Source organism: Lutjanus erythropterus, chromosome 18 (genome assembly GCF_056507025.1).
Source record: "Lutjanus erythropterus isolate fLutEry1 chromosome 18, fLutEry1.hap2, whole genome shotgun sequence".
Taxonomy (NCBI): domain Eukaryota; kingdom Metazoa; phylum Chordata; class Actinopteri; order Lutjaniformes; family Lutjanidae; genus Lutjanus; species Lutjanus erythropterus.
Genome location: NC_139334.1, coordinates 9,172,288 through 9,188,432, shown reverse-complemented (window position 1 = coordinate 9,188,432; position 16,145 = coordinate 9,172,288). Strand labels below are relative to the sequence as shown.

The 16,145-nt window shown below is 43.4% G+C and overlaps 1 protein-coding gene across 1 annotated transcript in view; it reads right to left on the bottom strand.

The window, feature by feature from the left end:
• LOC146310609 (cysteine-rich motor neuron 1 protein) overlaps positions 1-16,145 on the bottom strand; it is a 45,376-nt gene that overhangs the window by 17,103 nt on the left and 12,128 nt on the right. Inside the window, exons 4-7 of the mRNA XM_084742883.1 lie at positions 10,055-10,297; positions 5,402-5,581; positions 1,482-1,685; positions 522-650 (exon numbers count right to left, since the gene is read on the bottom strand). Of these exons, the coding sequence (XP_084599009.1) occupies positions 522-650; positions 1,482-1,685; positions 5,402-5,581; positions 10,055-10,297 (756 nt within the window). The remainder of the gene's footprint in view (positions 1-521; positions 651-1,481; positions 1,686-5,401; positions 5,582-10,054; positions 10,298-16,145) is intronic.

Below are 16,145 nucleotides of genomic sequence, written 5' to 3'. Positions count from 1 at the left end.
AAACAAACAAACAATATGAGTTACAGTGTATGCTATATTTAGAATACTTTTACACTTTACTTTGCTGTTAGACTGCCTTTTCTGATGGGAAACCAGCGTTACAGAAGCCAAATGTCACCCTCTCCTGACAAACCAAACTCCATAGGTGAAATTGGTAATTCTATGCTGCAGAAGACAGGAGTTGCTGGTCTACCGCTGCCTCAATCAGTTAATTTATTTGTGTTATTGTGTGACTTCACTGAATCCAAACTATCATTTTAAAACACCAAAGTGACACCATAATATAAATAAAGTTACAGATCAAGGCAGCAGTAGTCCAACAACTTCCATGTTCTGTAAGGTAAAATTACAGATTTTCGCCTATGGATTTTGGTTGCTTTGGAGAAAGCTATATTTAGCTGTCTGACAGTACAGTAAACAGTGAAAATATTCTGACATACATACAACCCTACTTCAAAAAAAAATCTGAACTCTCCCATTAACCCTTTAGGTTCAACATACAGTGAGGAAAATGAACTTACTATTGAGACAGTGGCAAAGCAGACATCCATTTTTGTCTTGTTGGAAGCCGTAGGGGCAGTCGCTCCCTGACAGGGAGCAGTTTTCCAGAGGAGGACATAGCATGGGGCTAACTGTTTCATAAGAAGGCTCTGGAGAACAAAAGAGATGATGGATGGATGGGTAAGAACTTTGCATGAGAGCAACAGCATTTAAAGTGCACAACAAAGAACAGAACAATTTCTTTTATGAATTTCTTTCTTTTTTGTATATGTAAGTGTGCTAGGATCCCCTCAGGTGTAACACCTCATCTATGCTTTTTGTGCCAACTGTAATAGCTACCTATTTACACTGCTCTTATTTTGGAGTAAACAGTAATTACAGATAAATGTAGAGCAATTACACCAGGGTGGGTCGCACTGTGAGGGGGATTATACCTCTCCATCTTATTGTGTGGAACTGTCTCCCATTAATAAGTTGAATGCATCTAAAGAGCATGTTTTAGGTCTTGATAACAGTGTCCCCTGGACTGAAGTCAGTGTCTAGCACCGCTGAGACCCTCTTGAATCGGGGCCAGCTTTATTGTGGAGCCACAATAAAAGAGCATAGCCTGGAACAACACGTAGCTATTCCCATCTAACGTCTCTTGCCACGTTCGGTGGGAGGAGCAGCCCAACGAGCTGTAACTAATTACGCTCACAAAAAAGGATCCACTTCAATTATGCAGCCTCCTGCTTTAAAAGCACAGCACAGCCTCACACACACAGGTGGGTCTCATTTTGGCGGGCAACAGTAATAAAGGAACACAAAGAACCCTGCAGCTTGAAGAATGCTCCGTGGCCTCCCCTTTAATGAGCCCATGCCGATGTGGCCTCTGTGGCAAAGCTGCGGGGACACAGGAGCCTCCTACATGTGGTATGTGGGCTAATGCATGCCTATAGATATGATAAATATAAAAGACAAGTGCTATTTGGGCTCTGTACCTTCACAGAAGGGACAGCACTCTCCGGGGATCTTGACAGGGTTTTGGCAGCTCTGTTTGCAGGCCATGGCGGTGCAGTGAGGCTCTCCATCCACACACTGGCAGAAGGTGCAGTCGTCCTCTTTCCACTGCTCCTCATGGGCCCGCAGCTTATTATTCACCCAGCAACTGGCCTTAGTGCTGTCCATTGACAGTAACTCCACATCTGAGAGGAAAGAAAGATACATTATCATACACATTGTGGGTTGAAGGGATAGTTGATGCTGGCTGGAAACCCTTCAGTTTGGAAAATCAGAGAGGGACACTGAAACCAAACAATGTACTGCAGAAGACAGGGTCAGCAACAAAACGTTTTTAGTCACCCAAAAAGTCCCACCTAAAACAAGTTTGTGTAACTGCAAAACTATATTTGCAACATCTTCCCAACTTTACTTTGGCTTATATAATGCCAATTTCCCATCAGAACAGGCTGTGTGATGGCAAAGTAAAGAGGTAAAAATATTCTAAATACAGCATACACTTGAAATTATACAGATTTTTTTAGGTCGACCTTTTTTAAGTGACTAAAATACCTTTTTGTTGTTGACGCTGTTTACGGTAGTTCATTGCTTGGCTTTCATGTTGGTGCCCCTCTCTGCTTCTCCTAAGTAGTGGCATGACCACTGTCTTCTACTGTAGGTAATACACTGACTACTATCAATAAGTACCTCATACAACCCTGCATCAACTACTCTGAACTATCCCTTTAAGAAACAATGTAAGAGAAAAGGAAAATCTTTGATGTGATTCTTTGCAAAGCCACACGTATAGTTTGGTTTGGCTACCATGAGTGGAATTTAAACCCAAAGCTACAATCTAACGTATCTAATACTACATCCTCTGTAATTGAATTAACAGCAGACAGAGTGAGCACAGAGCTGAAAGACGCAAGATACTCCACGAGGGAGCTAACAAGATATGGAAACTGGCTCGTCACCAAGAGAACACTGTTGAATTTAGATGACTCAGCTACATTTATAAGTTGGGAGAGGCCCCCAGCTGTGAGACAACATACGTGGGGATTTAAGTTGAAATGATACAGATGAGTTCTGGTGTATCGCTGTGTCGTCCCAAGCGAGATTTGATCATTGAAAACACTGCAAAGGTTTTGACATTCATAACTGCTGGTCCCCACAGTATCCTTCCACCTTTTGGCTTAAAGTCTGAAGTCATCCATGTGAATTTCAGCTGTGACTTTCAATGTTCGGTCAGGTTGATACATAAACTTCACTCCCATGCAAAGAAAGACTTAAAAGCTGTTTTGATCTGTAGCCATTAATGTTGAGTATGACCCATAAAATTTGAGACAATTTAAATGCCAATTTGTAAAGTCACTCTGCTCAGCTTGAGGTGATGTATAATGCCTTTTTTCATTCACCATAAACAGTTTTAATTGTTTTTGTTACTCTGTTTATTGGTAGCAGAGGCAGGTTAGAAGGTGGTCTCAGCATTTCCTCTGTGTGTCAGTATGAAAGTATGAGGTGTGTTCATGTCTTTGTGTGTGTGTGTGTGTTGTGGCTTACTGAATATATGTCAGAGGGAGAGAGGGTGTGTACTGTACACTGTGCACAGGAGTTCTGTTTGACCTCTCAGATCCCAGCCGAGTTTTGGCTGCTGAGGTTCCATACATCTGGCTGTGATTAACCTGAGCAGGATCTATTTTTCTCTCTGGCTTTCACACTGTGTACACCTCACGTACGCAGCACCATGACCCTTATAATTAAACTTTAAAGGGTCACTCTGGGATTTTAGCATTTTGCTTTCATTAAGCTGAGGGACACGTAAGAGACAGGTAAAAAACAAGAGAGGTCGAAGGTGATGCAGCAGAGGCCCAGATGTCCTGATTTTTTGGTTCCCAGTACTGGTCAAGCTCCAAAAGTCATAAAGCCTACACTTGCAGTAGCCACCTAATGCATTGTGGCCATGTCTAAATGGTAACCATAGATCTGCAAAACTGTTGTGAGATTTGTTCATGTTGTTTATTCATATTTTGAAGCAGATCACACATGGGAGAAGTTGGCCTTCATGCCTTTCTGTCAGAAACCTCCTGTGTGAAATGCTAAAATGTCCACTTATCATTTTAACCCAAACCATTATCTTTTTACATCTTAATTGAACCTGCACACAATGAATTAAGGTCACTTAGCTCATCAACCAGCTGCTAACTTTGTCTGATGGGCAGGTAGCGCAGAGTGGGTTTCTCAAAGCCTCTGCTATAAATGGTGCTGTTAGAGTGGTAAGAATAAACCAAAAGGGAAAAGTTGTGGGTTGTAAAACCAAAACAATGAACTGAAAAACACTGAAGTGCTGTGTAGAGGTGAACTGCAGAGTCTGTTGATAATTCTCTGTTTATCGTTATGAGCAACCCCATTCCCTTTACACATAGTCATATAATATATTGTGGGGCTGAATGATATGCAAAAAAAAAAAAAATGTATATATATTGTGATTATTTTGACAGATATTGTGATATGCCGCCTAATATTTGTAGGGATGGCTATTTTTGCATTTAATTTTCACTGAAAAAATGACATTTCCTGGGGTCTGTATCAATCTTCCTTTATGCTATTACAAAATTGCAGCTCCTGTGATTTGGATATTGGAGTTGGCCATATTGTGATTTTGATAAGTAACTTATTCTTAAGAAATATAATTGATTGTTAAATTTAATTCCCGGGTTATCTAATTACTGATAATTTGGAGTGGTGGCTCGAAGATGGCTGATTGTTGAGTCCTGTTCCCATGTCATCAGATACTTGAACATGTACATGTTTTGGAAAAGAGACTCCACAATGTCCTATCTTCTATCTCTGTCCTGTGATTGGCCAAAGTCTCCCATCATGGGGTAGATTTTCTAATGCCTGAAAAGCTAGCCAAGAGGAAGAGCAGAAGTCTACTTTTCTCTCAGACCGCTTGAATTATGTTATGCTTAAAGGTTACGATGTAACTTTTTCCCAGTGACAGAGAAAATTAACTGCCTACCCCAGCTTTAATTGTTCAACCCTAAATCTATTGTTAATATAGACATATTGATTAGTATAGCTTAAATATAATCACAATCAGGTAACCTTTCATACATCTCTTAATCCATATTAAGCCAGTGTTCTCCGCAGTGAGCTGTGCAGTAAGTAAGACCAGATTCCCATAAGAAAAAGATGAAAGCATTCCATACCATCTGCATATTCCAGGTGTATTTCCAACACTGACCTAACATGATCCCCTATGCCGTCTTACTCTTTGTCTTCTTCACACTCTCTCATGCTGCCGATCAACTGTGGCCAAGCAGGCAGAGGCCAAACTGGCTACCGTCTCCATCTACTTTCTTCTAGCAGACTGTAATGTGGTTGCCATATGCGCTGCAACCCCAATTTTTTAACAGTCTCAAGTGCACATATCAGAGCTCCCTACCTGCCTTTGAGCACATATGTTTTTGCGTGTGGGTCCCCCCCATTAAGCCAGAGCCAGATATTACAAAGCAAAGCCGTGCCCCCTAAAAGAGGATTTTTACGTGCTTAAGTCCCCCCAGTGGAAAAGAATCCCTGGCTGGCAGGTATGTTAACAACTGCGGAAGCTTGTTATACAAGGAAGTCATCAAGGTGGGGTCACCAGAGGTAATCAGGCCAGGTGGATTTTGATATCACCTCAACCTCCCTGCCAGCTGGCCACACAGGCCCTCTCATGTATGCCACGTCATCAGTAGCTTAAAGGGATAATTCAGATTATGTGAAGTTGGATTGCATCAGATACATATTGGTAAACAGTGTGTTACCTACAGTAGATGCTGTAAATCTGAATCTCCCAATTCAAAAGTGTGATTTTCAGCAATATTAAGAATGAAGTTGCAATATCTTAGCAAAGTAAAGGCAAATGCGCATACTGTACCTATGCAGACGGGGCAACACTCGCCCTCAGGAATGTAGAAGTTTTCACAGTCCAGCTCAGCGCACTCTGCCTTGGAGCAGAAGGAGATTCCACCCCGGCACTGACACAGCCAGCAGGGGTCCATGCGGTACACCTCTCCCTCAGAAAACTCCTTCCCATTGTGGACACATTTGGGAGAGACTAAGGAGAAGAACAAGGAGAAGAAGAGTCAGATGGATGCTGTCAACTTTAAACTGAACAGGATGTGGGGATGATAATGCTTAACACACTCTGCGGTTGACGGAGAGGGCATTGGGCTCTGTCAGGTGTCCATCACATTTGGCAAAGATTAGCGCAAGAATATTCTCCTCATGACAAGAAGACAGAAAATGCAGGTCTTAATCACAAATGTCAAGCTTGATCAGTGGGAGACTTTCACAACTGTATACAATCAATTTCAAGTTCATAAACATTCATTGGCTTTCTGCTATTGACGGAAATGTTTATCTGAACCAAATGGTGCGGAGGTAGACGCTGATGGCTGAGGTTAAGCCTGCAGGGTGGAATGGCATTTATCAGACAATAGAGCCAAGTCCATGAGGAGGAATTTCACAGGGATCTATCAAGTCTTGAAAAGGCGTTGGACTCTTGCGCTGCAGAGTAAAAGAAAACAGTAGTGGGTCTGAAGCTTTGGCAGAATCTGGGCTCAGTGTGCTGGTGGCAGGTGGAGTGAATCAATGCTATGGCCAGCCTTTCCCCAAAAGCATCCAAGCACTTAGAATGTCTTTTAGCTGTGTTCCCTCTACTATGAAATAAAAAGAGCTTAGTTACGGATCTGTCTGAAAACCAAGGGCCGGTCTTATGTATAGACAATGAGCCCAGTAAAGCCAGAATACGTATGGCTTTAATGGATAGTGGGCTTGTATGAGGTACAAGCCCCCAGGTCTGGGGAAGCAGCATGACTCTAGTTATAGGAAGCTACACAATGCATGGCTGTGTATTGTTATATAAGCCAAATATTGCTCTCTCTAAAGCCACCAGACTCCAAAGGTGAAATCAGTAATTTTATCTCTCAGAGCACAGGAATTGCTGATCTGCTGCCTCTATCTGTTAGTTTGTTTGTGTTATTGTGTGACTTTGGTGAACCTGAACTATCCTTGTAAAACACAGATGTCACCCAATAGCACAAACAAACCAGCAGATTGAAGCAGCAGTAGACCAGCAACTCCTGTTTTCTGCAAGGTAAAATGACTGATTTTGCCAATGGAGTCTGGTGGCTTTGGAGAGAGCGATATTTGGCTTATATAATGGTGTTTCCTGTTGAAAAAGGCTGTCTGATGGCAAAATGAGTTGTGAAAGTCATCTAAATATAGCGCATACTTAAACTAATATTGATTTTTTAGATGGATTTATTAACTGGCTGAAATACACTAACTATTGATAAGTACCTCACTTCAGATACTCCAAACTATTCCTTTATGAATCCATGCATGAATATGTGTGTTTGTAAAACAAAAAAAAAAGCAAAATAACTAACTAAATAAATAAAAAGAACAATAATAACATCCTCCTTTGCAATCTCTACAAAATAAAACAAATACAATTAATCAGGGAAATTAATGCTGGCAGTTTTGTAGCCAAAAGAACAGGAAGATTACAACATGACATCTCAATGGTAATGCCAGATTACACATTCAAATGTACCACAGTGGTTTGGTTGAGTCGTCATTCTAAGATCTAACCGCACAGTAACTTTTCATCAAACACACTCCAACATGAGGGAAGTGAGGCAATGTGGTTATGTAAGAAAGTCTCCAGAATCACAGAGGAGAAGCTGCACTAGTTAGGCGAGTAAATGTACTGCACAGATGAAGGCAGATGTGGGGCCAGTGGTTTCTATAAATGAGAGTGGAGGTTATGGCTGCATCTGTACACCATACCTTTGAGTGCAGACTCAAAGTGTCTGCGCCGATGACCCCATACCTCCAGACAACCAGCGCTGCACTCTAATACAAAGCAGGTGGGCCAACTGAGTTGAAAGTAGAGCAAGGATTTGTTGATCTTTTATTCTGTTCCTTGCCATCTTTCTGTTCCATTCTCGCTGCACTTTTCCTCTCCCTCTCCCTCTTTCAGTATTCCTGTCGTCCCGCTTTGCGTGCAGCAAAACCAAGCAGAGAAAATGCAATAAGTACTTTAGCTGGACGGAATCAAAAGGCACGGCAACGTTTTTTAACGCTCGCAGAAGCAATAGGAAGTCACATGAGGGGATGCTCACATGTGATTTCCGCAGTGTTTGTTAATGGTAATCCCTAAAAAAACTTGCGACACAGAGTCTAAATTCCAGTCATGCTTTGTGATGTTCAGTCTTTTCTAAATTGAGGTGAGGATTGGATGCAGAGATGGAAAGGTCGTAAAAAACACTGATCCTAAGCCTGCCTAAATCATTCATAATGGACTGTCATACTGGTGCTTCTTGTGGCTTACAGGCCAATAAAGCAAAACCACATAGGCAAACATTTCTCAGAGGAGAACAATGATGGGATTAATTTGGATCAACTTTACAGTGATACTTTGGATCAGTGCAGACTAACAAATGACAGTGTAGAAATATAAGTTTGATTTATGTCATTAACATAACCACTTCATCTGAGAACATGGTTGTTGTGTGTTAACAGCAAACCCAATCTGTGCTCCCTGAGGGCCATCAGTGTGGTGCACTCAGCCTTACTACTCAGAGTTCCCATGAAGACAAAATTGATGTGTAAGTTTAATTTGATCGTATATGTATTGAACTATACATCATCTATACGCTATATGTATCTGGCGCCACAATGACAAAAGAAGTCATTTTGTAGGCATCATTGGGTATTAATTGTTTTTTCCTGGGCAATCATTAAAAACTAATTATTTATCCTGCACTCAAGAGAATAGATTAAATTTGTGTTCAATGAAACATTTTCTCGCTTTTGACACCAGCATGAAAGGAGAATACTTTCATTCACTGTAAGGTGACCAGACATCCCTGTTTTCCAGGGACAGTCCCCCAGTTTTAACTGGGTGTGAAAAAACAGATGGCAAAGTGAAATATTATTTTAAGTGTCAAAAAAGACCGAGCATCACAGCCTATAGGTTGAGGTCTCAATCACATTGTGCTTGTTTAGGCCAACAGAGGGGGCTGCTCGCTATATAGCAGCTTCATATCACTCTCTACAATTAACTACTTGCTTGCGCTAGTTTTAGAGAACTTCTGTAGCAAAACATTTACAGAGTTTTAGGGAACCGCATTGGAGTTTCCTGATGGAATGGCAGAATACACGCCAGCTAAAGTGTTGATAAACAGCAGAGCACAGCTAAACAGGATCAAACAGGATTATCTGTAACATCAGATGACATCAGGTCATAACGGTGCTGCCAGGTTTGATCTGCCACCCGGTTACAGCCGTTCTCCAGCCAGCAGTGGAAAGAGTCTATCATCGATGGACGCCAAAACACACAGGTGGGATTTATTGTCACTGCACACACTGACCCTGACTAAATATGAGCCCTCAGCCAAGTGGGCAATGGAAACAAGTTAATCAGTCCAAGCCTGACACTCAGAGACAATGGGGGGCCAGGCTAACATGTGTTCCATTAGAGAATAGGTAAGGTATTTGAAAGCAACTTAGACTTTATATGTACAAGATACAGTATTGTAGCCAGTGCTTTGGGGGCCTCTGAGGTGACTAGGGGCCCCAGTGTGTGTCCTTGTCCATGTCCCTGTCTGTGGATCTTTCTGAAACGACGCGCAATCATGCAGGCCTAACGGACGGTAGGGGCAGCACAAAAGGCATCAAGCCCCAGGCCCCAAGAGCAGCAGACACTTGTTATCAAAACACTGATCCCATGGCCCCCACGGCTGCCATTCAGCCCCCGCCGGCCTGCCGGACTCGATTACCCTCCCCACTGGCAGACTGGAGCACATAAAAAGCATTCCCATCAATGAACTGTTGAACCTTTTCCCTTTGGACGTGTGACCAGACAGGAACCCTTTGACACTGCACTTCTGTTGAGCAAATTCGTAGCCTAAGCACTTTTCTGGTCACTGGGCTCGTTAAGTCCATTAATTCCGGGACACGGCACTCATTTATGCATGTGGAGGGGCCAGAATGGGAATTTGTTCTGTTGGTAAAACAGCGAATATTTGTTGGGAGCACAGAGTAAACAGACCAGTACCACAGGTCCCCTCCCTGCCTTCCTGACTCTCCTGGCTCCACGTCAGAGAGCTCTGAGGTCTTTCTAACTGCTCACTATTGCTTCTTTTTCCTTGCATGTTTTCTGTTTTTTTTCTCAACAGGTGAGAAAATGGTGCATGAGCCTACTTCAGATCCATTATATTTAATATCCCTGCAGGCAATTGAAATATTTGTGGAAACACCCCTGAAAAATGCCTTTGAACCGTGGTCTTAACCCTGGGAGGCTTCGGTCAAGCCTGATAAACAGCCCAACAGTAATTATCCAATCAGCAGCTTTCCTTTTCATCTGTGGACATTTAGTCAGCAGGGAGGAAGGCCTTAGTCAGAGGAAAATAATTGCTTCCTCAGAGGCGATGAATCTCACACCAACTGTGCCACCGCTACCCCCGGTGGGAGACCAATTGAGACAGATTGTGCGGTGTGTGCGGTTCGGTGCAATCACCTTTCTGGCACTCGAAGACGTCACAGCAGTCTCCTGGCTGACCGCTGGCCTGGCTGAGCGGCACGGCGCGCTGTCCACTCGGGCACTGGGGCTTGTGGCAGGCACGGAGGTTGCAAGTGCATCGGGGCGGTATGGACGGGCAGCACCCAGCAGGGGGCGTGTAGCTCTTGGTCAGGACTGAACCCTTGGGGCAGGAGGGCACCTGCAGATTGGGACACGTCACCCCGGCACACCTCAGCTCCTCTGAAACACACAGAGATGGATCCACATTCATGTTATGGTACAGGTGTGAATTCAGGGTACAGTATAGAGTATGCAAACAGATATGGCTGTGGCATTTTTTTAAAGGTCCAGTGTGTTTTGAGATTTACATTTATTGGTAGAATATGGCAGAAATGGAATAGGAGGAGAAATACGTAATACATTTACTATAATAAATCATAAAATTACCATAATATGTCATTAGAAATTAAGGAGACATGCTAAGCTGAAATACTTACTACTCTGACAACAACGCTACAGTTGCGGTGTCCTTTGAAATTTCCATTCAGGGATGAAAGAGAAATTTCAACTATAATGTCAACCACAGATCATAATTAAAATAGGATTTCAACCTATTTAACTTATTTAATATACCGTCTATCGCTCAGACTCGCTATATGGACTTCAGTATTCATTTTTGGACATACAACTGTTGCACATTGCTCCTTTAAGAATCATTGTCGACGCAGTAAAATAGGATTGGGCAACTCTACCAACCCAACCCAATCCAATCTTAGAAGCCACATATATCTATAGACGGGTGCATGTCCTCTTCCATGGAGGCCACTATAGATATGGCATTTCGCATTTTGCATGAATTTCATGGCCACCATTCTTTTTCCTACATGCTTGGAAGGGGAAAGTCACCAAATCCTACACACTGGTCCTTTAATTTTTCATCGTAAGCCATTCTGTAACACCACCATAAACAGCTCTGGGCTCTGACAGTACCCACACTGTTCTCCTAGAGGAAGCACGTGTTTGCATGTGTGTGTGTGTGTGTGTGTGTGTGTGTGTGTGTGTGTGTGTGTGTGTGTGTGTGTGTGTGTGTGTGTGTGTGTGTGTGTGCGTGTGTGTGTGCGTGAGGGCTGCCTCCTCGTAGTGTCAGTTAAGCCACTTCAGAACAGTGCTACTCGTGTTACGGTCTAAAAGCTGAGTTCACACAGTCACCCAACACAAACCCTGTGCACAGTCATCAGATCTCTCCACTTCAGCCTGTGACAGCTTCACAGCATCCTGTCAGAGAAGTGAGAGCGGCGCTCCAGACACGACAAGGCTCTCTGCATATCCTGTCTACAGGCCTCTGATCCCACCCGCCCGGCTGTGCTCGACTGGCTCACAATCCAAACAGCCCCTCACACTGTAAAACCAGTCATTAATACCAGCCAACCTTCAACAGAGCTTTTCTTCTTGCCAGTTCAGAATCTCCCCTTCACTTAGCATACCACGATGTGTTTGTCTATTCATTTGGCAGAGCCGACATAATAGCTCTGATACCCCTTGTTAGGAGGGGAAAGGGGTGAAAGGGGTACTGGAAACCTGGGCTATAGGGGCTCAGGGGTGTATTTTGGAGCCTGTTCAGGAAAAGAAAAGTGGAGCGCCCCTCTGTGCAGACATTGTATGAGAACAGTAGCTTCCTTACAAAGATTGGATTACCCAAACCAAAGGGACGTGTTTATTTTGGTTCTCAGTGTCACTGTAATGTATACAGTGCAGGCAGAAGAGAAGGATTGAGGAGAGCAGACTCTGGTCGTGTCCTGTCCCATAATTGTCAATCACTGAGTAATTTCCCAGATCCCCTACTGAAACACAGTAAATACACACTCTGACAGCTGAGAGGAAGAGTGGAAAGGCAGCGTTAAGAAGCCCAGAGATTATGAGTGAGAATGAGGAAAATCTGGTAATTATCTGGTTTAAATCATTGTTGACATTCAGAGGAGGACGTGTTTCAACAAATGACTGCCTTATAAGAAAGTAAAATTATGATTTAGTTAGTTGGAATACTTGACAATCTTTGCATACATATGGTTTTTGAGGAGAGGGAATAAGATTGCGTAACAGCACTTGGGGTTTTGGTAGTGTTTCCAGAAGCTGAGTTTTGTTGATGGTCTTCCCAGACTGGTGCTGGCTCCACAATGCAACACGAGTCTCTCAGAGGATGTGCCTCATCCCTGACATTTGAAGACCTGTAAGCGGATCCCTCTGGGTTTTGCCACAAGATGGGGAAACTGAACTGGTGAGCAGTTTGGGGTCCAGACTTCTGATCCCCTGATAATGGTTCTGCTCTGCTAGTCCTCAACCCTGCAGCCGGACCTCTGAATCGCACTGTATATTCTCTGCCATTACAGCTCTTTAAAGCAATATTGTAGATTATATGAAGTGGGGTAGTAGGGGGTACTTATCAATGGTCGGTGTATTAGCTACAGTAAAGAGCGGTCAGCAGGCAGAGAGGAGTATGCATGGAAGCTCAGCAATGAACTGATGCGGATGGGGCAACAAATAGTATTTCAATAAAGTACCACCTAAAAAATCAATATCAGTAAGGAGGTCATTGCTTAGTTTCCGTGCTGCTGACCCTCTCTGCTTGTCCTAGCTGGTGGTGTGCTGACCTCCATCTACTGTAAGTAATATACTGACTATTGATAAATACTTCATACAACCCCACTTCAAATAATCTGAACTGTCCCTTCAAGATGAACCTTTTGGTCTGACCTAATGCTCTGCTGGCAGTGCCATTTAGTAGCTGTTTGATGTCTCAGAATAAACCTGGAGGAGAGGGGCTGGTAAGACTGTGACTGCTGTATTTTGGTGGGTGGGGATCACATTTCTGACAGATTAAATTGAGGATAAGGGGAAACGTTGAATTTTTCTGGCTCCAGATAAATAGAGTGGGAGTGTGAGGTATCTGTACTGTACTGTTTACTCAAGCAACCTGGGAACAGTGAGGAGCGCCACAAAGCTCTCATTGATAAACCTCGTAGCTGAATAGTGTCATAGAAAATGAGGGGAAAGCCCATGAATTAAGGGAGGCTGCAACCCTTTTAACGGTTTTTGGCCTAATTCCTATGCTGGAGTTAAATAAACTTCAGTTGGAAGCACTGATTGGCCGATGTTTTACTTCCAATAAAGTCTAACACAGTCTGCCGCTGCTCAGTTGAAGACTGGTTTTGCATATGAAAACCTCACACTGTTTAAAGCCATAGAAAATACCCTGGGACGATCTTGCACAACGTTCTGCACTGAAAAACACTTTCTGTGTATTGTATGTGTCCCAGAGAAGGCTGATTACTCTTTCAGTTGTGATAATGGCTGGGGTTAGAGTGCGCTGGGAAAAGCAGCTGGCAGACATACCATTGTCATTCAAATGAATAGAATTGTAACCATCCGTGGAAATGGTCCAACCCTTGCAGGTCCAATTAATATAATTTTCTTGCTGGCACATTTATAAACACAATAGGCAGACAGAGAGGATGGAAAAAGTCAGCAGCAAATGGATTTTATCCTCTGCTGTTTGTGTTCTATCTCTGAGCATAAATGGCTGTAATTAGTGAGTCAGCAACCACTGAACCAATCTTCGTATCACAATGGTGGCCATACTCCAGCTTGCACAAACACAAAAAGCCTGATTTGGTATGCTTGATAAATTCTCTCTGCAGATTAGGCAACATGTGCTCTTGTACAACTGTAAGATAACAAAGAATGGAAAACCTTTGACCTAGCACACACACACACACACACGCATGCAAACACACACACACACACACACACACACACACACACACACACACACACACACACACCTGACACTGGTCTGGAAGAGGTAGGATACGGAAATTGCTTCATTACCACAGACTAGTCGCTTTTTTTAACAATGCATATTTCTGGCATCTCAGCAGCTCATTGAAGAAAGAAAAACACCTCTTCCTATCTAAATGGGGTTTTTTCTTCCCTTCCAGTGTGGATACAAGGAGTGCAGTCTTTCCCCGAACTAGAGCGGCTCGGCCAGGCAGAGGAGGCTGTGTTGACAGCCTGAGTTTACTCATGGAAAAAGCGCACAATGTGAGTTCTGTTCAGTGACTGACTTTGGAAGCAAGTCAGCGGAGAACAAAGCTGTCTCAGTCCAGCTGCCCTCCGTGGGTTTCTGGTCTGTCCTCAGGTTTTATAAAGTTGCTCCGCAAAGGGACACATCAGGGCCGTCTCTCACGTAAAGCTGTGGGGGCCTGGCCCGGTGCCACCAGCAGTTACAGCTGAGAAAGTCAGCATTGTTCCCTCAGCGTGTGTGAGTATATGTGTGAGGAGCAGCGGAGCAGGTCTGGGAGGGGGTCCAGGCCAAAAGGCACAGACAGGGTCACCGGGAAGAAACACTTTGTGGGAACTTCACACCATGGTCAGAAGCTTGAGGTAGCCGGGCGTGGGCATGCAGCAGCCGGCAGGCCTGCGTCTGCTGCATGCACGCCTTGCTCCCCTCGCTCTTTGGCTAAATATTTGTGTTTGAAAAACGTGATCTCAGTGTCCTGAGTAACACCGCTGCAGCTGTGAATGAGCATGTTTGGGGTGAGGTAATGAGAATGTCCACATGTAGGTGCACATTTGCACAAAGATTTCTCATGTTTATGTGTGTGCATAGCAAGTGTACATAGCATGTGTGCATTCCTTTGAAACACACTCTTTCCTTGCCGTCAGATGGCCAGTAAGATTAGGCCAATGATGAAGAGCGAGAAGGACCTCTATCTGGCTAAAAGGCCTGTCCCTCAGACAGAGATGGGGTAGCATTAAGAAAATCAAAAGAAAAGAAAAACTAAATTTGAAAATGGTTAAAAGATGGTCCTGGGGGACCTGTACAAGTGGTATATATATATATATGTAGCCACATCTTAAGTAAGCTAATGTTAACAAAACATCTGATAAAAACATCTAGACAAAACATCTGATAGCTAATGTTATCAAAACGATAGCTAACTAGCTAGCTGAGCTACATCAATTAATTTGTAGCTAATTTCTTCTGATAGCTAATAGCAAACTTATTAATTAACTCGCTAATCTACATCACACATGAGCTAGCAAGTTAGCAAGCTGGTTAGCGAGTGGTTTGCTATCATTAACTAACTTAAGATGAGACAATATATGTCTTTTGCTTTCATAGGTCCCAAAGCGAAATGAACCATTTTCAAAATTTGATTTTCTTTTCAACAAAGACAGACCTTGCACATATTGAAGTACAGGAAGCAGGAAAGGAGAAAGGTGACCGAGGTTCTGCTGTGTACCAAGCTCCTTCAAACATCACTACTTTTCTGAGTTTGGGTGAGGTCATGAGAATATATACATGCGCATAGATTTTTTTTTTGTGTGTGTGTGTATGTGTGCAAGTGTACATAGATCTGTGCATTCCACTGAAACACACCCTTTCCTTGCCGTCAGATGCCAATAAGATTAGGCCAATGATGAAGGGCCTGTTCCTCAGACAGAAATGGTCTATCGTTACATCTACCACAATATGCATATGAAAAGGGTGAGCATACTGCTCTCCAGGGTGCTGTAAATAAAGCACTGGAAACATAGCTGAACATGTGTCACGTGTACTGCCACTCAGAGGACACAATCTTTAAGAAAATAACTTGTCTACAGGGGGCCTGTGGTGCAGACAGATGTTGAATAAATTGTGGAAGAGCCAGCTGAGTTATGTATGGATTCTGGCCATATGAATCTGTTCCCTTTCAGGGAAAGGAGGAAAGGAATGGCTGATGATAGGAGAAATGTGCCTGAGAACAATGGGACTTGGCTTAGGCTGCAGTTGGGGTGTCTTTGATTTGTTAATGGTTATGGTTGGGTCAATGAGCTGAGGCTTTGAGTCTAGATTTAGTGAATGGAGTGATGGTTGGAGCTGGACATGCAGGAATGGTCTCAGACTTCATATGAGTGTGTGTCTTGGCTTTTCCCACTGGCCTAATGCTGGCTGGTTTGGTTAGCGGCTGACCACGAGTAGTGAGTGGGTTGACAGCAATCCCGACGTGCCTTTAAGGGAAGTTCTTTGTCTCAATCACCACACAAG